Here is a 26218-nt window from a genome sequence, read left to right as displayed (position 1 = left end):
GGGGAGGGGGTAGGAAGTAGAATGTGAGCATTCCTTCCCACTCCTTTTAGCCTGTGGACCAAGGAGGAGGGAGGATGTGATGTTGTTACCAGGAGTTCCCAGAGCTTATTCTTTTCATCCTTTTGGTGGCATATCACCATTTTAACTTGTTGTGGTCTAATTCCATTTATCAACTGTTCAACTTAAGTTTAAGACAGACAAAGCCTTGTGCTAAAAAGGGTAGACTTGAGAGCATTTCTCCATTTGTTTCTGCTAGCTATTCCAATTATTTTGTATCAAATGCTATTTTAACAGTCACACAGTATGCCAGTCATGGTGGCCCACACCTATAACCTCAGTGGCTTGGGAGGCTGAAGCAGGAAGATTGCAAGTTCAAAGCCAGCCTCAGCAAATCAGCAAGTCCCTAAGTAACTATAGAGACCCTGTCTCTAAATAAAAAAAAAAAAAAGGCCCAGGGATGCAGCTCAGTGGTTAAGTGCCCCTGGGTTCAATCCCTGGTACCACCAAAAAAAAGGGGGAGGGTCAAAGGAAACAGCCTCATTCAAATACAACTCAAGTTGTATACACATGCAAATACTTTTACAAAAAATATCATACACTTCTCTCAAGTTAGATTTTTCAGTTGCTTATAAAATTAACTAAGGGTGGTACCATGTCAAAAGAAACAATATGTATGGAGGCCAGAGTGCAATGGGCAGGTTGAGCCAGAGACAAAGTGAACATTTTAAAACATCATATTCTGCATCACAGCAACCTCCACGTACCACCTCTAGGCTGCTCAGGAAACAAACAAACAAAAAATCATATAGTCCAATTTGGGTTAAAAACTATCCACAACCAGGGCTAGGATTGTGGCTCAGCAGTAGAGCGCTCACCTAGCACGGGCGGGACCCGGGTTCGATCCTCCCTGCACCACATAAAAATAAAGGCATTGTGTTGTGTCCATCTACACCTAAAAAAAAAAAAACTATCCACAACCAAAATAGAGTAAGTCCAAGACACTAACTCTAATGTATTTCTTGGCTCATTTCCAAGATATCTGGGTTTTCCCCAAAGCAGACCAATTCTAGGTCCAACTTCCCAGGAGATTCTAATATATAGGACAGTTTTTTAATCATTCTTGAGTAATTCAGAAGCAGACCATTGTGCAAACTCTGTACCCACCCAACTTGTGGATTGAAGGTCCGCGGACAGCACTACAGCCTCACAGGTTGGTTAGGTTTAGCCGTCCCTGGTCAGGGTACACACAGGGTGAGGAGACGCAGACCACGCACTGTTCTCCTCGGGGCCCTAATTACCAGCACAATACAGATGTCCACACTACAGATAAAGCAAAATAAATACTTATGCACAGTATATATGAACTCTACTTTAAAGATATAAGTATAATTTTTTAAAATAGTTTCCTTCAGTAAAGTTTAAATTTTTCTGCTATGATACAAATTAAAATAATTTCTACTGAAAGTTCACTTAAATCAGCTCTATCAAGACTACAGTAAATGGGCTGGGGATGTGGCTCAAGAGGTAGCGCACTCGCCTGGCATGTGTGCGGCCCGGGTTCGATCCTCAGCACCACATACAAAGATGTTGTGTCTGCCAAAAACTAAAAATAAAATATCAAAAATTATCTCTCTCTCTCTCTTTAAAAAAAAAAAAAAAAAAAGACTACAGTAATGATAAAAGTTAATCTAACTTTATGTAATACATTAACATATTCCACTTAAAATATAGCTAATCTGCCAGGGGAACAGCAGGGTTGTTCTAGTTATTCATTTAACCTTCTTTCCTATTAAAGGGAAAGGCCTCTGAATGCTACATAATTAGTGGTAGTTAATGGAAGACAGGAATGTAATGAAATCCAGAAAACTTAAAAAAAAAAAAAAAAAAAAAAAAAAAAGTCTCAGTTTACTATTCTAATATANGAGGGCACTGGGGGGGGGAGGGTGGTGTCAACAAATGAATGCATTTGCAACACTGTAAAACTAAAAGGAGTGAATTTCACTGTGCATAAAAATGGGGGGATGGGGGAAAAAGTATGGAAAAATTGCCTATTAAAAATTTTTAAAAAGGAAGTAGATCCTTAAGAAGAAGTCACATGAAAGATTTCCCTTCACAAGTTCAAATACAGGAACATGAGAGCATAATGCAGTACACTGGAAACATCCTTCCAGTGGGCTGGGGTGAGGCTCAGTGGCAGAGCCCTACTGAGCACATGCAAAGTTGAGGTTCCATCCCCAGCATTGCCAAAAAAAAAAAAAAAAAATCCAAACCGTGACAAATGTGGCAAAATTCTTGACTGCAATAAACATTAGCTAATCTTAAGGCAAAAGAACTTGTTAACTGAATGCCTGCATAGTCATATTAAAAAGAGAATTATGAGTAAAACTAGGAAACAATTACTAACATTTTTATGTACCACAAAAACCACTAAAATAAACACACTTGAACACTTGAAATTAGTGTCCATTTCAACTATGCTGTCTTGATGAGGGTACTGAAGCCCCAGAAAGATACAGGGCCTCCTTTTTCACCAGCGGGCTGCTCAAGAAGCAGGACCTTCGGCTCCCTCCAGAAAACCTCGTTGCATAATAGCAATCACAAGCTGCACTCCTTGGCCAGGCCGGGCAGGGCTCTGCCCTCAGCTCACCACCAGGAAGAATCCCAAGGTGGGGGCACACCCTGAAGCCCCAGCCACCATCTGCACAAGCCCTAGCCACTGTCCACACAGCAAGCCTGCCAAGCACAGGGGCTTCAAACCTCTGTCCTCACTAGAAAACTACTCAGGAGCCCCGAGGGCCCCGCAGTGCCCAAGCCTGTCTCCTCTCTACAGAGGCCACTGGCCAGAATCTGCAAGGGGTGTCCTGGCTCTCCAGGGCCTGCAGAGGGTTCCCTCATCCTGTTCCTCAGAGAAAGAGCTTCTGCAAGGGCACATTACCCAGCAGCTGTCAAACCTTTTGGTTTTAGGAGACCTTTATACTCTAAAAAAAATCACCAAAGACTCCAGAGAGTTTCTGTTTATGTGGGCTACAATCTAACATTTACTGTGTTTGAAATAAAGAAATTTTAAGAATATCATTAGTTCATTTAAACCCCATAACATATTAATATAAATACGCTTTCATTTAAAAAAATATTTTCCAAAAAAATCAAGAAGGGCTATACTGTTCCACATTTTGCAAAACACTCTGATGCTGGGCTCATAACAGGCAGCAGACCTCGGGCTGGCTCCTGCAGTCAGTCTAGCCATCACGGCTACCCAGAATCAGTCATTGAAAGCCCATGGCACACTCTGGAGGATGAAGACAAAAGGCAAATAACGTCCGAAAGTACTCTGAAAATGGTCTTAACCTTGCAGATCCCCAGAAAGGGTCTCAGGGACCCTGTGGTCCTGCTCCCACCACTGCCCCTCTCATCCACCCTGGGGGCTGCTTCAACAGGTAATCAGGCTCCACCTGGAAGTCAGTCTCACATTCTCCCCTCCCCCCAAAGGCACATCTTCCCTAACCACAAAACAACCCAAGAACATCTCCTCTCAGGTCCCAAAACTTCTTAAAAGTGTAGTTCCTACAGCCTCACTGCCCCTCCCTGTTAGTATTTTAATTACTAAAAAGTAATACATAGAGGCATTTATTTTTCTTTAAAAAACTCAAACAATATAAGCAACCATCCACCATCCCAATCTCCTCTCCAGAGGGAACTGTCACCTACTTTACCCAGAACCTACTTTTTAAACCAGATTGAACTTTCCATTTTCCTATAATTTGCCCTCTTCCCTCAACAGTTATTTTAAAAATTCTGCTTAGGCTCATTCCTTCTGGTGACCTAATTTACCAGTCAGGAAATAGGAGGAGTGAGCCATCCTGTGCAGAGGCAGCAACGCTACAGCCAGCTGGTTCTGTCCAAGGATGGGGCCTTGTACACATGGCCACACCACATCACCAAGTGTAGGCAAGTGCCAGAAACTCCCTGGTCTTCACTGTGACAGAGCCTTCAAGTTTGGGAAACATCTGCTCACATAAGGCGATGATCTCTCTTAAGTTCCACAACGCTAGGAAGTCACTAGGGATTGTCATTAATGCTTTACAGGTAAGAGAGACAAAGTTCTGAGAGAAAAAAAAAAACAAAAAAAACACTTGCTCAAAATTGTACTCCTAGAAAGATGCACACCCAGAAACCACAGATAAAACCTCCATTCTGACTCCAGTCCAGTCCTACTCCTTGATGCCCCCTGAATAGTGCCTCAAAACCCTAGCAATATAAAAATACTAAGTGACCTATTTTTAGAACTAATTTGAAAAATTATCTCAAGTTATTTCAAAGTTGAACAGAAAATACAAAAATCATTTTTGCTTTTTATTACATAATATAATCCCTTGGGAAGCTTGAATTTCACTAAAGTTAAAATTTATTAAAACCTACATCAGAATGTAGAGGCATCAGAAATACAATTTCCCAAATCCTTTATTCAGGCATCATCATGAACAAGAACCCGACGCCCCACTCCATGAGAGCAGAAAGAGAGTCACACAGTGCAGCCCTGGCACCTCAGGGACACACAGAAATGCCTCAAACTTCACAACCACAGTTCTGAACCAAGTTATTTAAATTATTAAAAAATAATAAGGCTACTTGTGTGAACAACACAACATTTGATTCCTTATTCTTCTTTCTAGAACACTGTTTCTGAGTCCCTATTTTTTTTCCTACACTCAGGAAGCCTCACAGAGTCCAACACATCTAAGTGATGTTTTGATCACAACACACTAGGCTGGGTTATTAAAAAATAAATAAATTGGACTTAATTTTTATTCAGAGATCTTGATCTTAACTCAATCCCACAAATACTATTACAGAAACAATTTTAAACTATGATTAAGTCACTCTTTATAATACACCTTGACATTACAAACATGTAGACAAGGTAACTAATTTCTCCTCACTTTTCATCCTTCAGTATAAACAGTTTATAGCCGTTCCCAATATATTCTTAAGAGAAACCAAGAACAGCAGTGATATGGTCAGCACTAAGTAAAAACAGGACAGCCAAGTTGCTTTACTCAAAATACTTGAGTGTCTCTTACCTCTGTTTCTGTACAACGTGAATTTCCCATTTTACCTGTAATAAAAATGAGAAAAGTTACTTTCAAGGATTTTGGATTTTTTTAATCATTGACGAATATATGAGTTACTATGACCATGACTTTATTATACCTATAAAAATATCTATGCAAATAAAAAGTGCTAGAGTGACCAATTTTCTAGGTCTTGCTCAGATATTTAAGCCTAAATGGGCCCATGCGAAAATAATAAAGAAAAAGATAGAAGAATATGCTTAATTGTAGAATGATCTAAAACACACACATACTTAATATGCATTCATACGAGTTAATCAAAAGAAAATAAAAATGCTTTTAAAGTCCTACTTTCTTTTTAAAATATCTTAAAATATTTTAAAGACATTTTAAATATACCTTAAGAAAACTTTAAAGATTCTTGGGCTTTCCCCCTAATATATTTCCATTTTAAAGGTACAGTGATCATTTCAATGCAAGCAGAAACGTTTCAAATTCAAGTTTTCTTTAACACATGTGGCTTTTCTTCTTTAATATGTGATTAGATGGCACATCATGAATTTAGTAATTCTTTCAATAGAAGACCACCTGAAGGATGACCAGAATTGAACAGGACCTGGCTGTACCAACATAGTGTCATTCGTCACCTCAGAGACATAAGCCAAGGAACATGTGTGGCCATACATTTCTGTCAATGTGGGTGGCGAAAACGCTTTTACAAACAAAGATGTTGTGTCCGCCGAAAACTAAAAAATAAATATCAAAAAATTCTCTCTCTCTCTTTAAAAAAAATAAAATAAAAAATAAAAGCAGCTGCTTTAAAGGAGAACCTTGCATTAAGTAGTGTCGACAAGAACAGACAACACCTCCATGTGCTCCATGTGGGCCCTGGGAATTCAGTGGTTCAGGCTTCATCCTCCTGAGCTCACCTGTCATCGGGCGGGCGGGCAGCGCTGCTCTCCCTCCTCCCACATGTCCCCCGCTAACCCCACTCCTCACCCCCCCCCTCACCCAGCCAGCTCCACAGTGATGGCCCCATCTGTCTTGGGGCTTTCCTTTCTTCAGGTTTAATAACTTCCTACGCCTGAGAGTCTATGATGACACCACTAAAGGAAAATCATGAGCAATGGTTTTGTAGGCCACCCAGTTCTAGACGAAAACTGAAGGGGAGCCACGATTCCCACCACCTAATGACCCTAATGTAAAAACACCAGCTGCAGCTGAGGTCAGATAACAAGGGACCTCGGGTCTTGCCAATTAAAACATATATATAAGCAATGAGTAATTAAAGACTATGTGAATATATATAATGAGCTAAATAGATGAGGTTTTTATATAGGAGGGCTTGCTAAAGATGACTGTTTTTTAATCTGTTATATAAAATTATTAGGATGTGATTCTGCATATCGTTACAGACTTTATTTATGTCTATATTCACATACAACTATCTGTTCAAACCATTAATGCTTTGGATAGATTAGTTTTACTAAACTCCTACAAAAGTGGTAATGAAAGCAGGAAAGTGCTGTTGATCAGAGGCAGCCCAAAAAAGGGGGCAGACTGGTTCTTTGCAAACATTTCCTAAGGCCTATTCTGCACCAGGGGAGGGGGCCACCCCACACTATAAGAGAGAACAGAGTAACCTCCAAGAGTATGCACATGGATGTGTGGCTTCAGTAGGATAGATTCTTAAAGTAAAGAGAATTACAAAGAAATCTGTAATTTTTTTGGTAGTGGTCTTGCTGGTAAAAACTGTGAGCACTGAGCAAATGAGTAGACAGATACACTGGTGGTGGGAGGACCATTCTGTGAGGGAAGGAAAACACAAGACTATGTGGTAAGGAGGGGAAGAACTCTGTGGGTGACTAGAACTAGAGTCATTTCTCAATTCCACACCCACGCTTTCCAGGCACCCATTCTGCAAGGGCACACCTATGCCCATTCCCCTTCATTGGACCAGGACCCCTCGGGAGCTGGCCAACTCTAGGCCAGGACAGGGAAATGGCCAAATGAGCCTAAAACATCTTGCACCTGAACATAACAAAGTGCTTAAAGAATGATAATGTCAAAAGGGCATTTGATTATTTGTAATAGGATTCTTTCCAAAACCTGTTTACAAAACTGAAAATGCCTTTCTATAAGAGCACCAAGAATTCTTGTGAGAGATTGTAACTGTTCCTGGTTATCCAGGGTGAGCTGGTGAATCCCCCCAGAGAATGTGACAACATCCCAAGTATGCAGGGCCTGACCGCCTACACCAGTCTGCCACCAAATCCTCGCCCAGATGCTGACCCAGGAGTCAGAAAACCCCAATCACATGACATCAGAGCTTAGGACCTTGGAAATGGTCTTGCTTAATCCACTCATTTCGTAGATGAGTAACCCGAGAGGCTGCAGAGTCAAATGACTGGCATGTGATGACACAGAGTGGGTGGCAGGCCAGGAGGACCGCCAGGCTCCCGATCGCCTGTGTGCTGGTGGGGCTGTCTTACCCCAGTCCTCCATTCCCACTTCCTAGAGCTGGTGGGACGAGGAGGGGATCGCAGGGATGCTGTGCTGGCGGGGAGAGAGGGGGGGAGATGGAGAAACCGCCACTCTCACACACCACCCAGGCTGGAAACCTCCAGTCTAGCACCAAGGGATTTTCACTTGACCATTTTTGCACCTTTCTTCAAGGACCGGGCACTGTTGTATAGAACCAGAATAAGGATCCCTCCAGAACCCAGAAATCATACGAGGTCACCTATGGCACTTCCAGTTGTATACACTGATAGAAGGCCTTCCCAAGTAGCGAGATTATAAACACAGTGAAGCAGATCTTTCAATTAAATATGAAGTAGGCTGAGTTTAGAAGGACAGATTAACTGTGTGACAACATAAAATCAAATATCTGAAGTAAGGGTCTGGGGCTCAGCGGCAGAGCACCCGACTAGCACATCAAGGCCCTGGGTTCAATCCTCAACACCACGTAAAAATAAATAAACAAAGGTATTGTGTCCAACTACAATTAAAAAATAAATGCTAAAACAAAATCTGAATTTAAATATTAAGTTTTCAAAATATTTCCAAATTGTCAAGAAGCACTTACACACTAAGCAGAGGGATATTTGCAAAGGAAGCCAGAAGTTTAGCTCAATGTTTCTCAACAGGAATGGGCAGGGCCGTGTTTTAAACTCTTCTTTTTAACTCATCTAGAAGACACATTCTGTTCTGAAGTTTTCCTGGATGAGCCCCTCATGATCCAGGAAACGGAACACCCTGCATCTCAATATAAAATGATAGGTAATGGTTTTAAGCAGCACACAGAGGGCTGGGGTTGTGGCTCTGTGGTAGAGCACTTGCCTAGCACATGTAAGGCACTGGGGTCAGACCTCAGCACCACATAAAAATAAATAAATAAAATAAAAAGGTTATTGTGTCCATCTACAACTAAAAAATATTTACCAAAAAAAAAAAAAAAATAGTAGCAGCACACCAGTCCTGGTATAAGAACTCACCAGACAACACCACTCTAGCAGGCTTTTTTTCTTAAATTTTTTTTAAGCTATAGATGGACACAATACCTTTATTTTGTTTATTGATTTTTATGTAGTCTGGGGATTGAAGGTAGTGCCTCACATGTTCCAGGCAAGAGCTCTACCACAGCCCCATCTAGCAGGCATCTTGAGTCTTCAGTGCTGACACTCAGGTGGCTGCAGTCAGCAATTCTGCACACGTCACTTCCGAGGAGGCGCAGCAGGCCACGGGGCATGGCATTAAGATCACAGCTCAGCACCCCATCCACTTCCCTCAGTGCAGCCAGATTCCCATGAACCACACAACTCTGACACAAACTTTTTCTGGCAGTATTTCAGAAAAAGATCCCCAAGTTTTCATATGGCCAAACAGTACTTTGGAGTCAGGAGCTCTGGAGCAGAAGCCTCCCACCTGGCTGAGTGATCACACCTGGAGCAGAAGCCTCCTGCCTGGCTGAGCGATCACAATGCCACACACAAACCATTGAGTAAGCACAGGGCAAACTATACCCCCAGAGACACAGAATTCCTAAACTTTTAAACAAATAGATACTTCTCTGAATTATTCTCAAATCTCTTCCTTTGTGACCACACTGGACAATGTTCAGGTCCATCTGACCATTCGAACGAGTGTGCTTTATCATGATGAACCTAGGAGGTACCTCCACTGACTGAACACATATTAAGTGCTCCTGATGATCATTAGCACTGATGATGTGGAGTGAACAAGCCGGACACGGGCCTCGTCCCATAGTGTCTACATTTAATAACACAGACCAAAAAAGAGAATGGGAAGAAAACCAATCAAGCAAAATAATCACAACTGGTGATAACTGCTATTAAGGACACAAAAGGGAGAGAAAGAACAAGAGAAATGACTCCACTCAGGGTGGCCAGGTAAGACTCCTTGAGAAGATGCTGTTTAAACAAAGACCTCGAAGCTGAGCAGAACTGACTGCAGGCTACAGGAAAAAGCAGAAGACAGCAGTCTGTGGGGAGCACAGAGGGTCAGGAGGAGAGGAGAGGAGTGGGCCATAGGCCCACATGGGCGGCACAGGGCATTAAGCCGCGACTTAAGCACAAGAGGATATTCCTGCAGGACCCTACACGGAGGGAGCCGCTCCAATGTGTTCCAAGATGGCCCAAAGGCATCCAACTGGAGGGTCACCAGGGGAGAAGGCAGCAGGCTCAGAATCAGAGGGGAAGGGCAGACGGGAGCAGAGAGGAAGGGGACCAAGGGAACACGCAGGAGGCCTTCAGAAGCTGAAAAAGGAAGGATGCAGTCTCCCTGGAGCCCCCAGAGGGAACAGCCTGCCGACGCCTAGATTTGGGCTCTTATTTTCAGACTTCTGACTGCCAGAACTGTAAGATAACAATTTTATGTTGTTTTGAAGCCATGAAGTTTATGGTCATTTTTTACAGAAAACCAAGACATGGACCATCAAAGCAAAAGGACATTCCCTCTTCATTACAAACCCAATCCCAGGAAACCATGCACACTGTACCAACCCTAGAGAGAACACCCTGGGTGAGAAGTCAGACACAGCCCCCACATGGCACACAGGATGCAGGTGGCAGCGTGAGGCCTCAGCGTCACACTTTTTAGGTGTGATCCAGGTGGGCTGCTTCCTAAACTTAAGGAGTTAACTCAAAAATATCCTTCTCTTCCACACTAGCTGTGCGTCAACAGGCTACCTGACCTCCCAAAGATCCGGTACAACTTAAACCCTCACCATGCCTGGGCCCTAAGTACAAAGACCACCCAGTTTATTATTAACTTTTTTTAAGTTGTGGATGGAACAATGCATTTGTTTTGTTTATGTGGTGCTAAGGATTGAGCCCAACACCTCCCATATGCTAGGCACACGCTATACCACTGAGTCATAGACCCAGTCCCCGCCCAATTTCTTTAAGGTCCAAGAGTCTCCTACATCTGTGCATGCTGCATTACTAGCCTGGGCGTGAAAAAATCACTGACACCTCCGAAGACGGGGGCTGGCAAGGAGCTGCAGTCATTCTCCATCTCTGCTTTCCCTCACCTTTTCACTGTCTCCACCTTGACTTCTTCCTGGCTATCCAGCTTGTGCACACCCCAGGGGTCTTATCCTACCTTGCAAGTACTTCTTCCAAAACTGACAGCACCCTAAGAGTGATTCTGGTTACGAAGATTTCTTCCATGTCCTTACACTGAACAGCTTTAGTTGATAACTTCATGTAGATGCTCTGACAATTATTTTTACAAAGATCCCCACCTTAAGGTAAATGCTACAAACAGTGGAACTGTTCTGAACACCTCTACCAAAGATGCATTTAAAAGGATAAGAAGTATCCGTCCAAACTTCCCTGGACATTTCTAAAATTACATGCCATTCAAACCCCAATAGTAACCTTTTAAAAGCTAGGAGACAAAATTATTACCAGCGAAATATCTCAATACAATCAGTTCACACTTGTCTTAGAGAGCTCAAACACAGGCTGCACTCTGATCTGAAGACCAGACATGAGAAGAGAGGTGTAAAGCCCTCCTGTTACAGCGGAGGAGGCTCAAGCTCGAAGAATAAAATGACTCCTTAGAGGTCAAAGAACTGAGACCAACCAGCAGCTGATCTCTCTCCTCACTTAATAAAGGGAAGAACAGGAATCAATAGTGCCTAAAAGGGAGGCAAAGGACCAGCATGGGGGAAGTCTGGGAATATCAGAAGCAAAATTTGCAAAGTATTGCTTTGGCTTACTATTCCTTGGTCGTGACTCATAACTATGGGCAAAAGAAAAGAAAAAAAGCCATGTTTAAGCTTCATACCCACTTGAGAGGACAGAGGAATCCTTTAAATAATCAATGAGTACGACACATTTAATCAACATTTTCAAGGATCTGGAGCACAATCTTACCAATTTAAACCATTATAGACATGCACAGACGTGATGCCTACACTGTTGCTCTTATCCAACAGATTTCGACTCCAAGATCCTGGTCAGGAGCATAACTTCTAATTGTTTTTTTTTTGTTGTTGTTGTTGTTGTTTGGTCCCAGGGACTGAACTCAGGGGTACTCAACTACTGAGCCACATCCCCAACCCTATTTTTTGTATGTTATTTAGAGAGAGGTCTCACTGAGTTGCTTAGCACCTCACTGTTGCTGAGGCTGGCTTTGAATTCTCAATCCCCCCACCTCAGCCTGCCGAGCTGCTGGGATTACAGGCATGTGCCACTGCGCCCAGCCATAACCTCTAATTTTAATGCCACTCAGGGAACAAGTGTTCAGCCATCTATTCACACACAGGCACTGCCCAGAACTGGACTCTCCTTTGGGATGAAATAACTGCCATCTGCAGGCTCTGCCCTGGGGCAGGCTCTGCCCTGGGGCAGGCTCTAGGACCTTCAGCTTCAACTTTTTGGATAAAAAAGTCAGATTAGTGGCAAAGGTGACATAAGCCTGCTTTATTTTCTCAAGACAGTCTATACTATGCATCCTATGCTTCATAACTAAATTTCTTATCTTAAAAAAAATGAAAGCCTTGCTTTTTTATTATTGCTGGTCACCTCCCAGGGACCAGAGGTTAGTCCTGGACCCAATGCCAAGGATTAAAACCCACCATTGTTTCTCCAGCACACACCACTTACTGAGTCTTTGCTATGGCTACAGGCGGCAGCTTGGGGCCCAGATGAGAAAGCAGTTCCCACAGAGGCTGAGCACTGTGGAGGACCAACACACCGATTCTGTCCCTTGCTCATTAGGTCTCCTTGCCTCCACCACCCCAATCTAGGAGGAAATGTGTCCCACAGCTCCCCAAGCAGTTCCATGACAAAATATTAGAAATTTAACTTTTCAAAACAAGAGTTCTTAATTATCAGTGTTGTTTTTCTCTTTCTATTCAACAACCTTAATATTCTCTCATAGAACAAACATCATAAATATCATTAAATGTCAAGTTTTTTCCCCTGAAAAATGATTACTTCAGTTTCAGCAGAGGTTTTCTCAACATAGCTCAAATATCACCTTGTCTGTTTTATGTAATGTGGCAACACCAAAAGTTACCAGAGAAAATAGGTTTTGCCTCTGCTGCCAGCTGCAGCCAGCCAGTCATGGCTGTGTAGAACTCGATCTTCAGAAGACCTCTGCGGGCAGGTGGCAGGTGGGAGGTGCAGCCTGGGCACAGGAAGGCAGGAGATCAGCCCTGGGGCCACAGAACTGACACTCCTCCATAGAGCACAGAGATAACGGAACCTGTGATACTTTTTGTAAACACTTAAATTTTCCCTAGCAATATTAATTAAAAGATTGCTTAAATTTCATGAAATTTAAAAATACACTTAAGACAACAGCACTATATCACTTCCTTCAAGAACAAGAACTGGGAGGGGACTCCCGGGCAGAATCACCACTGCCTTCCAAATGTCCAGGGCTCCTGTCAGTGAAGGTCCTGTGTCCCTTCCATACATCCTTGCACATCCTTAGGATCTCCTCCCCACTGTGACCCAGGACCATGCAAGAGATCTTCCAGTCAGGAAGGGCCCTGCCAGGCAGCTCAAGTACTTCTATCTTGCTGGCCCTATCTCCCCTTAGATAGATCACAACTCTACCATCCATCCATATCCATTTACCTCTTTATTACTCATCCCTATCAAGATTTGAGTATATCTGATTTAAACTACAAAAAAAAACCTAGGTAGGGACAGGGGGAGGGTGACTCAGTGGTACAGCACTTGCCCAGCATGAAAGAGGCCCTGGGTTCCATCCCCAGCACTGCCCCCCTACACACACATACACAAACCTACTAAGGAAAACATTTTTATCTATTTAAATTTTCATTCATATAAATATTTATAAACACAGACACACATGGAGAGAGAGAAAGAGGAGGGGGAGAGAGTAAAAAAAAAAAAAAAAAGCTTTGCTTTTTATTATACTTGTGAGTAAAATACTAAGTTTTTGTTTGTTTGGGTGCTAGGGATTGAACCCCAGGGCCTTGGGCACAGGTGCCTTACCACTGAGCTGCATTCCCTGCCCAGGATCTTTAAGTACAAACAGAACAAAATGACATTAACTAAAAGGAAAACATGAGTTTGGGAGCAACTATTATGACAATTTCCCATCAAAATTAAATTTTAACACACCAAGCAAAGAATCATCCAAATGTTTCACTTTGTCTAAGCTATCTTCTCTTACAGATCTTATGTAAAATTTGTTCCGAGAGTTCAAGGGAAATGCTGTATTTACATTATTTTTATTATTAATGGAAATAAGCTCTCTTTCACTCCCCAAAAGGTTTTAAAAAGCTAAATTAATTATGAAGTAAATATACAATGAGTTAAAAAGTAGTAAAGAACAGGAAAAACAAGAATATACACATGGAAAGCAGGTAAAACTATAAATGGTTCTCAAATGCTAATTACCTTTTTCTAGTATTCTCCAACGAAATCCCCAGTCCTTATGATCTATTCTAAAACCTAGTACAGCCCTAAAACAAATATGAATACCTACAGTTTCAGATTTTTTTCAACCTCAAGAATCATTCTATGGACCTCCAAAAATTATATCTGATATTGTTTCAGAATTTCTTATCAATCTTGAATCAAAGAATCTTAAAATACTCATCTTTTCACAAAGGGTAATAATAGTTCAGTAACAATATATTTGTGCAGAATGTATGAGCTGACGAAATGTCCTCACACATATTCATTTGATTCTCAAAACAATTTTGTAAGAAGAGCTGAACAGCCAGGTATGGTAGTGCACGCCTGTAATCCCAATGACTCTGGAAACTAAGGCAGGATTATCACAAGTTCAAGGCCAGTCTAGGCAATTTGGAGAGATCCTGTCTCAAAATAAAATATATATATATAAAGGTCTGGGGGTGAAACTCAGTGGTAGAGCACCCCTGGGTTCAATCCTCAGCACACACAAAAAAAGCTAACTGAATATTACTTCCATTTTATAGATTAAAAATAAGAAAAAATTAGAAAGCCAAAGGTTACATGGCTTGCCTGAGGTCACAACTAAGCAGTAAGCATCAGAGCCAAGAATCAAAACCACATCTTTTGTAGCCAAGTCTCATGTTCTTTCCATGTCACCACACGATATTACATAGTTGATGTACAAGTACCGGGAAGAACCAAAGACAGGAGAATTGACATGACTCCATAGGAAAAGTATTTCCCCAGCCAACTGAACTTCCATGAAGCCCAAGTCATCTTCTTCCCTCCCTGATCTGCCCTCCTGCCTCCACAACACCCAGGAAGGGAGACCAGGAATCTGAAGATTCCTGCCTCTTTCTCACCCACACATCAGGAACTCAAGAGCCTCGCCCTGCTCCAGTTCCCCTGGTCAGCCCTCCATCCTCTGGTCTGAGCAGCCCTTGTGCCCCTAAGTGGTTCTGCAACTCAGAGCAATCAGGATCTAAAGACAGCGTGGAGGGCCACTAGCATCTTGGGCCCGAGCCTCACCCCGTCAAGAGCCCCTCTACAAAGCCCTCCATGTCACCCTCCTGCTTCCCCTCCCTACCGGTCCTTCTTGGCCTCTCTGGTGCCCATTCCTGGGTAGCCAGAGTCCAGCCAGCATGCTCTCCCACACACATCCCTGCCCCAGGCACAGTGAACGCCCACCAGAGAGGACAAACAGGTTTAACCTCCATGCCAAGTCCAAATCACTGGTAGGGGCAGCCTGAAGCACCCTGTGAGAACGCAGGCTGTTCACGGATTTAGCAGCACTGCAGTGAGGGTTCCCAGGGGAAGTGGGGCAGCACACTGGGCACTCACCACTCTGGTGGGTGGCACACTGTCTCCCATTACACCTCCAACCTTTCGACCCCAATGCATCTGCCTCCCAGGCCTTCCTTTTACCTACTGCTCCTCCTTTACCTTGTCCAGGAACAAAACCTCTTCTGACACCAGCCAGGTGTCACAGGCAGCCAGTTGCCCTGCTCTGGGTTCACAGGTTCTACAGGTCTCTGAAATTCTGAGGTCGCTGTACTGTACTCCAGGTGTCAATGCAGCTACAAGCTTCATCTAGGAATGGGTGTACTGCACCCCTCATTCTATCTTCCACCTGGGGGACAGTTCACTCAGAAGGCACTCAGATATTACTGAAATTAGCAAATAAAGTCATGTAACAGGGATTCCTCTGACATAGCATTCTGAGTAAATATCCAGGAAGACAGGCCATGTCCATGACCAGGCAACTTATGGAGATTGTTATTTTTTTGTTGTTGTTTTTTGTTTTTTGGTACAAGGGATTGAACCCAGGGGCACCTAACCACTGGGGCACATCCCCAGCCTTTTTTATATTTTACTTAAAGACAGGGTCTCACTAAGCTGCTCAGGGCCTCAGTTGCTGAGTCTGGCTTTGAACTTGTGATCCTCCTGCCTCAGCCTCTCAAGCTGGAATTACCAATATGCACCACCGTGCCAGGCCCTATGGGGATTGTTAATGGCACTCTACCATACCTGTCAAATATAATAACCTAGCTTTATTTCTCAGAAACAAAAGGTATTAAGATATTAAATAAGAATTTGGCTTCTAATTATATTGGGGAGGGTGAAGAAAATGGGAAATGAGTTCTACTTAAAAAAAAAAAATAGTTCTACTTAAAAAAAAAAATCAATATAACCTAAGGGTCAGTTTTCATAAGCTAAACATAGGCCATGAAGTGCTGATATTATTAGGAATAAAACCTATCCACATATGACACTAATATCTCCCTCTCACATTCTCTCCCTTCTCCCCCTCTCTGTAGTGGATCAAACCCAGGTACTCATGCACACTGAGCAATCATTCTACCGTTAAGCTACATCCCCAGTACTTCAGCTTTACTTCAAATAGACAAATAATAATTGTATATATAGCTATGGGGTATAAAGTGATACTTTAACATGTATATATTGTGGAATGATCACATCAGAGTACCCAGCATATCTAACAGCTCAAATAGTTATTTCTTTGCAGTAAGAATTCTTGCCAGGCACAATGGCACACATCTGTATTCTGAGCAGCTCAGGAGGCTGAGGCAAGAGTATCACAAGTTCAAGGCCAGCCTCAGCAACTTAGCAAGGCTTTAAGCAACTTAGCAAGACCCTGTCTCTAAATAAAAAATAAAAAAGGACGAGGATGTGGTTCAGTGGTTAAACATCCCTGGTACCAAAAAAAAAAAAAAAAAGAATTCTTAAAATCCTCTCCTTTACCTATTTTGATTTTAGGGTGTAGGAGGGTAGAGGAGTAAGAGGCACTGAATCCAACACTGCTAGGCAAGTGCTCTACCACTGAGCTACATTCCCAGCCCTTCTTTTAGCTACTTTGAAATATACATTATTAATAACCTTAGTCACATAAAATTTATACTGATGTCCTAGACTGGTTTTTTTTTTTTTTAAAGGTTGTGTTTAAAAATCACATTGGAAAACTTTTGGCAAAAATACAATATCTATTGGGCTGGAGATGTGGCTCAAGCGGTAGCGCGCTCGCCTGGCATGCGTGCGGCCCGGGTTCGATCCTCAGCACCACATACAAAGATGTTGTGTCCGCCAAGAACTAAAAAATAAATATTAAAAAATTCTCTCTCTCTGTCTCTCTGTCTCTCACTCTCTCTTAAAAAAAAAAAAATACAATATCTATTAATGTTGAACACCCACCGTGAACTAACCACTGCACATTTAAATATTTGACACAAATGCTACACGTATACCAAAAGATATGTTCATAATGTTTATAGCAGTATCACAGTATCTAATAAATGGGTCTCTGAAACCCAGAGTCCAGGTAGAATGAGATGGGAACAGTACAGTCACGCATTGGAATGTCACACTAAAATACGAACAAATGAATTGAAACAAGGTTCAACCTCACAAAGGCTAGGAAAAAAAAAAAGACGTAAAACCATACACACTGTGGGTTCTGTATAAGCTCATCAGTAGACAGAGCTCACAAGGCAAGCAGGCACAACGGCCATGACCAGACACAGGTAGGCCACCCTGATGCTAGCAGTGCTGTTCCGGCTACACGTTTTCCAAGGCTACATGTATCTATTCATGCTGCAAAACTCATCATGTAGGACTTGTGCACTTTACATTGTGTGACATTTTAAATAAATTTGCTTTAAAAATATTGACGAAAGGCCAGGAACAGTGGCACATGCCTGTCATCCCAGCAGCTTAGGAGGCTGAGGCAGGAGGATTACAAGTTCAAAGCCAGCCTCAACAACTTAGCAAGGCTCTAAGCAACCTAGCAATTAAAATTAAAAAGGGCTTGGGGTAAAGTACCTCTGGGTTCAATCCCCACTACCAAAAATAAATAAATAAATAAAATTAGAACAAAAGTATTTTTAAAGCATAAGACAAAACTGAGATGTCTTCAGACCAACAAAAACAGTGAATTCAACAATGACAGGGCCTGCTCTAAAGGAAATACTAAAAGGAGTTCCTCAGTGGGACAAATAGACCCAGAATTAGATACACTAATCCAAGAAAAAGAGCAAATATAGTCAGCCCAAGTTCACATTAGTGGATTTGACCAATTGTGGATACAAAAACATTGTGCCTATACTAAACACACACACACTCCCACCCCATCACTATTCCTTGAACAATATAACTATTTACATAGCATATATGTTATACTGGGAATTATAAATCATACAGAGATGATTCAAACTATACAGAGATGTACACACAGGTTATATAAATATTTCACCATTTTACATATGAGACTTGAGCATTCGTGGATTTTGGTACTGGGGATAGTACTGGAACCAATCTCCTGCGGACATTGAGAAAGATGATGTTTTAGTAGTACTTCGAAAATAGTTTTGAAGTTGCAAATTTCCTGGAAGGACTGAGTTGACTTTTTGTAAAACAATCTAATGAATATTATATTGTGTTAAAATACTGTCTTTTAGCATTTAAAATATATGAACTGTTGGGCACGGTGGCTCACACCTATAAACCCAGGGGCTCAGGAGGCTGGAGCAGGAGGATCGCAAGTTCAAGCAACTTAGCGAGGTCCTAAGCAAACTTAGCAAGACCCTATTTCAAAATATTTTTAAAAAGGGGGGTACTGGGAATGTATCTCAGTGGTTAAGCACTCCTGGGTTTAATCCTCAATACCAAAATAAACAAACAAATTAATTAATTAAATATATTAACTAAAATACAGAGTTAATGTTCTCTAACGTCTTTGCATTACACAGAAAGTAATACAACAATTTATGTGAGATTTAATAAGTCAATAATGCATGTTGTAAGGCAACTACAAGAAAAAAATGGAATATTACAATGAAGAAGAAAATTTTAATAATTTTTAAAAATATTCATAAAGAGAATGAGAAAATGTATACAGAGCAGGTGGGACAAATAGAAAACAAATAAGGGCAGATTTTTCTTAAAGCCAAATATTAGTAATTCAGCAGTGTTTACAGCAGTGCTTGAAACAGCTAAAAAATTCCAAACTATTCATAATGCACGTCAACAGCAGAATGGATACAACAATTCAGGTATTGTCATATAGTTGAATACTATGCAACAAATAATGTAAGTTATGAATGCAAAGTTGATTAAAAGAAGTCACACAGAGGGGCTGGGGAGATGTAGCTTAGTTGGTAGAGGGCTTGCCTCACATGTGTAAGGCCCTGAGTTCAACCCCAGCACTACACACACACACAAAAAAAAAAGCCAGACCAATTGGGAGTACTGCTTGGTGATGCAGTCCATGCCAAGCAGGCCAGGTCCTCGGTTCCATCCCCAGCACCAAACAAAAGAAAAAGATTTTCAAAAAGCAGACAAACGCACAATGTAAGATTCTGAATCAAGCAAATCCAATCTCTGGTGACAAAAACTAAGACAATGATTAGCTGAGCTGAGGGCTCTGGGTGACTGGTGTTGTCCTCTTTCTTGCTCTGATTTGGTCTGGTCTGGTCTGGTCCTGTTTTGTATGCTGAGTGTGGTTCTTACTGGGTTGGTATTTACATGGTTTATTACTAATGACTTGGGCACTTCCCTATATTTATGTATTTATTTTTCAAAAAAATTGCAGGGAAAAAGCCCAAGAAGCCCAAGAAATAAGTTCTGAGTAAGAAATGTGAAAAAAAAATGTTTTTTAGTTAGAAGTGGCCAATTATTTATCTTCAAATATATACAACATGCACACCAACAAAAAAAGTCTGTTAAGAGATCCTTATAGCACTTGGTTATCAGCCCACCACCTGCTCAACTAGATGATTCAAACTATACGATGAAATGCACTTGAACTGGTTAAAAATCTGGTGAGGAATTTGAATGAGAATAATGCCAGCAGCAAAACAAGCAAGGGGTCAGGGAACATCCTCCCTTCACACACTTGAGAACGCACAGGACGCCAGCCAGGGGGGCACTGGCTTGCGAGCAGTAAAGGCTGCATCAGGTGGCCCCAGTGGAGTCAAAGCAGGAAAAAGCAAACCCTGCCTGGCTGTGCCACCAAAGTAACCACACAGAATTAGCACTGGAGAAAATATTGTGACCTTTCCCAACTAACTTGCATCACTTTATATGCTATGTATCAGTGTTTTTCACATTCCTAAAGTAAATATGATCCCAGCTAGCAATCTGAAATACTCAGCCAACGCTGTGCCTGACCACACTGTTTTCGTCTCTTTTGTTTGTGTAAGATGTTCCATGAGCAGATCTGCACACCACAAGGAGTGTATTGTACCTACACATTGCACTTGAGAGCCCTAATGAAAGCACACATTTGCAAACAGGGAACCATTTCAAATGTGGCTGACTGGCTATCACTTAGATGGTTATGCTACTGTTTTAGGGACACCATCAGTCCAGTCTCCACAGCTGCTTGAAAGAGGGAGGCCAATGACCTTGAGATTTCCCAAACCATTTCTTGACCATTTGCACACCTCAGTCAATGAATGCTTGCCCACTACACTCAGGCAGCCTTCCCTGAGCGCCAGGAGTCTATTTCAACATCCCAGCAAAGGCTTCTCTGGCTTCAGCTCCCAGGCATTTCTCCCTCTGACACACACCCTGCTGTCACCCTCCCTACTCAGCCTGGTTCTGTGGTATCCAGTAAACACCTGCTGAGCAAAGGAAAGGACAGTGGCTTCCAGCAGAAGCAGAACACCAGCAAGAAACCCCAAATCTAGCAGTATGAGCACCAAAAGGAACGAAGCTAACACTGCAATTCTCCTACATTAAAACAAAAACTAAACTAGAGCAGCAGCAAGCATAGCTGGGGCTCAGCTTTTGGGGTCCACCTGTTCCCAGCCAAGGAACCACAGCTCCTTAGAGGTTCAGCCAATGCCAGGTGCTGGGCAGGAAATACACAACATGAGACTCAAAACACCCTGCAGTGCCAAAAAGCAAGGATGTGTGCCACCAAAAAGGATGGCTGAAGGGTAAAAGGCCAGTGGCCACCCCAAAGGAGAGCCACAGTGGCAACAGCTAGAACTATCTGAGCAGCAAAAGAGTATAAATGGATAATGACCAAAGTACAAAATATGTGGGAATCCAGACTGATGAAAATAGGTGACCGGATCAATAAGTAAATGGGGGAAGGGGACAATCTCACCTGGCCCTCTTTCTGAATGAGGCTGGACTTAGCATCCCATTTCTAAACAAGAGCACAGAAAAGGTGAAAACAATAACTTGGCAGAGAAACCCGGGAAAAAACTTGCTTAACTAAGTGTCAAGGTTAACATAACGTATGACGTTCCAGGCCCCAGCACCACCTGAGAAGAGCCCTTCTCCTCTGGAATTATCTTCCAGCACCCCAGTCTAGACACTCCCAAATGGAGGGACACTTCACCAGGAAACTGTCACAGACCAAAACAGAACAAGCAGTACGACTAACTGCAGGACAGCATCCTGGGCAGGATTTCTACAGAGGAAAGAGGCAGAAAACTTGGGGGGAACCCAAGGCACGTAAGGAGCTCAGGGAAACAGTAGTATACCACTGCTGGCCTTCATGCAGTTCTGACAGAGGTGCCTCGAGGATGTAAGATGCTAGCACCACAGGAAGTGGGTGAGGGGCACATGGAATTCTCTGAATTATCACTGTAACTTTTCTGTAAACTTAAAATTCTGTCCAAAATAAAATTGTTGTTGTTGCTGTTGTCGACGTTGTTTTTTGGGGGGACAGGTAACAAACTGTATTTCCCTCATCCTTTTAAATACTTGAAAGAGACCCTTTTCTTGTGTTCCACTTGGACAACAAGAAGCAAGTGGAACTACAGAGAGCCTCATGACGCCCCTAAGGAAAAGGGATGGGAACTGCTGCCTGCAGAACCTGTGACCTTACAGTTGAGCTCACCCAGGGCTCTCACCAACCAACACGTGACCCTTGGCAGATCAATGATTGCTCTCATTCAGTCAAAACTTATAGGGAGACTAATGCTTTCTTGACAGACCCCCAACTTATTGAAGCACCAACACCTGAATATAAATTCTTTGTTTCCCTTTGCATGAGACAGAAAAAAAGACAGAAATCATGTGCTCTTTCAGAATCTCTCCCCAAAGCGCACGTGACCACACAAGTGGAAGTATGTTGGAAGGTGACACTGAGAGTGACTTTGATCTTATCTGATCATGATTTAGTTTTGCAAATGAACTGGGAGGGGCCTGGGTAAATAAAGGGGCTTGGAGTTTAAGGTCTCATTTAACTTCATGGTAAATTTACCACTCTGTTTAGGTTTTATTTTCTCCTGTTCAATGACTACAACTTTTTATGTTTAAATAACCCATGAAAACTAGAACACTGCTTGCACATAGTAGAAACCCACTGAATATATGTTAGAGGGAATTAAACTGACAGATCTGAACATACCATACAGAAGATGAGTCTTACCTATTCCTGTAACCGATCAGGCATTTACCAGCCCTTAATCTCACCATTAACCCCCAACACCTGCCCTGGACTCACACACATACCTCCTATATTCTTTTCATTTAATGGCCAGGATGTAATCACACAAGAAATAAAACAAGAGTGGACAAAAATGTTTTTAAACATGTTTTCATTACATCCACTTTCTCCACAAATATTTTCTCTTTAAAATCCAACGGGATATTATTCCAACACCATTCTCACCAATAAATTAGCAAGAACCTTGCCGAGAAGCTGACTGATCATATCCTCTTTTCAAATCCCAAACAAAGCCTGAATGTTCCCTACACCAAGAAACCATTCTCAAGGGATGTCTTTATTAGTGTGCACACAGCCTTCATTGTTCCTCCCAGGAAAACCTATTACTAACCTTAAGGATATTTAAAACCAAGATGTGACCATAATTTTTAAAATGTTCTTTACACAACCAAAACTAAAGGCATATTTAAAAAAGTGAAATAAAATTTTTAAATAAATGACTGCTGTCGTTTAATGTGTTTAAGTCCTGAAGGCTGACAGCCCATGCATGATTCTAATTTCTAATATTATGCTATTAGTAAATCTTTGTGGCATTCCAGAAAAACAAATGTTTTAATCTTTTAAGATCTAGAATATTACCTCAATTTCATCAGTTACTACTTCCTAAACATACCAAAGTGAACTCTAAGTGCCAGTTAGGTTTCCTCGTGAGCACCCAGAACCCATATCCTTAGGTCCTTGACTGTCAGCATGTGAAAATGAAAACTTCATCACTCTGCACCTAAGAAACTCTCCCCACAATAAGGTCTGATGAGCACAACTGCTTGAACATTGGGGAATATAAGAATGTTACATAAACTACCTAAGAAGAATCATAAACCTCCTGATTCCAGGCAATCTAGCCTCCTGTCATCACAGAAACACTTCATAAAACACTGCTGGTTTTACAATCCTAGCTCACAATTTCCCTTTTCCTTATCTCCCTCAGTTTTATACCATACTGCGTTTATGACGACCCAAGCGTGGCTCTGAGATATATCTGAATGCTAAATAAGATCACTTGTTCTTCCTTCCAGTGTGTCTCATTTCTATGCCTTGGACAATTTTCATCATTTTCTATTTCTCCTATAATGTACTCCTATTTGTTTTATCCAAGCTAAATGGGACTGTTCTGGGATGGATCTGCAGAGTCAGCCCTCAGTATCTGTGGGTTGCCACATAATGCTAAGTATCAAAAGTAATTTATAGAAGATGTGCTAAAGTCACATGCAAGCACCATGCCAGTCCAAGGATTTGGGTATTTGCAGGGGATCTGGAACCAAACTCCCTCAATGCTGAGGGAGGATCACTCTCTTTAAAGAACTGATCTAGGAGTGAAGCACAGTGGTTGAGCCCTTGCCTAGTATGCCTGAGGCCATATGTTGAATCTCCAGCACCACAAAAAAAAGTAAAACAGAACTAAAGTCAATTATTACATTAAGCCCCCAAACAAGGTGGTAAAGCTTATGAGGTTCTCTTTCTTCTGATGGGGCTAACTGGGATGATACCAGCGGCAGCAAGAAGCAATGCCACCATTCGTTCAGCTCAGCAAACTGAAAGGTGTGCTCACCTAAGGACTACCACCAGTATCCACTGCTACACATGAACATACTCCTGGGCACATCTGCAACCTTCAACAGGGGATAATTTTGTCCTCAGGAAATAGTTGGCAATGTCTGTAGGATTTTTATTGTCACAAATAGGGCTTACTGGCATCCAGTGGTAGAAACCCATGATGCTGCACAAGAGGCCTCCACAGAAAGAACTATTCAGCCAAAAATAACTATTCAGCTGAGAAACCCTTGCCTAGGGGTTGGGGGTGTAGCTCAGTGGTAGAGCACCTGCCTAGCACCAAAAAGAAAAATAGCCCTTAGACATGTGTTTCAATTCTGAGTAGAAATAAAAAACAGCTTAACTACAGGCACTGTTGTGGTATGAAAGGATCAGGGGATAGGGTAAAAAAGTGTCAGGCACTTCAGATATATTATTTCACTTAAACCTTTCCTGGATGGGGGAAAAGAAAAAAAAAAAGACATGTATTATGCTTTTATACAGAAGGCTGGACACAAGAGGGTTAAGGAACTTATTCAAGGTCATTCAGCTACAAAGGAAAGGAATCAAACCAAATCTGTCATTCGACAGTACTACAAAGAGTAGAGGTCAAAAAGACTTGGATTTAATTCAGAATTCCCAGTATGACTTTCAGCAAGTAGATGGACTCCCTAAGCCTCCATTTAGAAAATAACTCAATGTATGACATTTGAAAATGTAAACAATGCTGATTATTAACCACATATAATCACACTAAATACAAGAGGAAAAATGCTTCTTACAATGGATGTTGTATAAATACAATTTTTCCTTAAAAATAGAACTTACACAAGTATGCCCAGTGCCAAATTACTCATCACTTCTAAGAATCATGATTAAATATTCAAAGACACTATGTCTTGCACAGTCATGCAGCCACTTGTAAATCCTGAGAAAATAAGTTAATATCAATAAGATTTTATAATGAACTTCCTAAACATTTTTAACAGGGCCTGAAATGCTCATGACTTCATCAACATTGATCAGGTTCTCTCCACAGCTGACAGCAGAGGTCACATGCAGAAGGAAGGGAGGAAGAGGACAGTTGCACACCCATGCCATTTCTGCTCACTATTCTCTCCGCAGTGCATTACACTGAGACTACACTAGGATGTCTAAAATCATGCATGTCATATAAGGAAAGTTCTAACTACAACAAAAAGAACCTGTCAGTCTTTGGCAGCTGGAGTACTCTCTTTGGAGTAAGTTCAGGAGACAGACTATTCAAAACCAGGGTTTTTCTCTCTGGAAAGCACCAAGGCTGCTTCTAAAAGCAGGCTGCTCACCACTTCTAGAAAACAGCTAAGTACCAAGGCACAGCTTCACTATCCTTTCAAAAAGGTATCTTTTCATTCCATCTTAATACAGTAGTATTAATGCAGGTAGTATTTACAACTGAGTCCAAGTCCAGACACAACAGATGCATCAGATCCAGAAAATCTGAAATATAATCTCAAAAGAATCTTCAAAAAGGCTGGCTTTAAATAACACAATGTATGTGCGTGTGGATACATCGCATGGTACCTCAAAAATATGTGCAATTGGAGGACAAATCAGTTTAAAAAATTAGAAGCTGACTTTAAATAAATAAAAATGGGTTTAACACACACACACATACACAGAAAGAAATGCTCTGGTAGGACTAAAAGAATAACTATAATCTTGAATGTTTTTAATTTAGAAAAGGATTTTCACTGAATGCCATTTTTACAGACTAATTCTGAATTACATCTTTCACGTTAAGCATTTTGACATTTCCATCAACTTTCTCAAAGTCGAAGGTGGGTTGTTTTCCCATGTTTTAATAGACCTGCCTCTCAAAAAACGGAATTAGATAAAAACTGGCAGGAGAAACATACCGCCAACCTCCTCTTGGTCCCCAGTAGGTGCAGGTTGGTTGACACTAGACAATGGGTGACCAACCCGTTTCCCCTCTGCCCTCAACATTCAGTCAAGTCTTTACTGAGGAGCCTGTTTGTCATCTCGGCAAAACCCAACACCGGCAAACCACGTCCGCGGCTTCCAGGAGCCCTGCAGTCCTGAGTGTCTCTCCACACCGCAGCCTCCTCCCCGGCAGAGACCTCTGCGGCTCGGTAACCACCGCGCGCGGTCACCGAGGGCCGGTGCGTGCGGACCGCCTTCTGCGCGGGGCCGCAGGGCGCGGG

General features: G+C 41.9%; 1 protein-coding gene across 5 annotated transcripts in view; it reads right to left on the bottom strand.

The window, feature by feature from the left end:
- The window catches only part of Spire1 (spire type actin nucleation factor 1), a 132901-nt gene extending 106736 nt beyond the window's left edge, over positions 1-26165 (bottom strand). For 2 of the 5 annotated variants that reach the window (XM_048806731.1, XM_015506026.2), the window contains exons 1-2: positions 25913-26156; positions 5082-5116 (exon numbers count right to left, since the gene is read on the bottom strand). In XM_048806731.1, coding sequence (XP_048662688.1) covers positions 5082-5116; positions 25913-26000 — 123 coding nt within the window. In that variant the 5' untranslated portion in view covers positions 26001-26156. Of the gene's footprint in view, positions 1-5081; positions 5117-25912 lie in introns of all 5 variants that reach the window. The other 3 variants (XM_048806730.1, XM_048806727.1, XM_015506027.2) reach the window with 3 other exon arrangements.
- Between the last annotated feature and the right edge of the window lie 53 nt (positions 26166-26218).

The sequence above is a fragment of the Marmota marmota genome, unplaced genomic scaffold (genome assembly GCF_001458135.2).
Source record: "Marmota marmota marmota unplaced genomic scaffold, marMar, whole genome shotgun sequence".
Lineage (NCBI taxonomy): Eukaryota > Metazoa > Chordata > Mammalia > Rodentia > Sciuridae > Marmota > Marmota marmota.
This window is presented reverse-complemented; position numbering and strand designations above follow the sequence as displayed.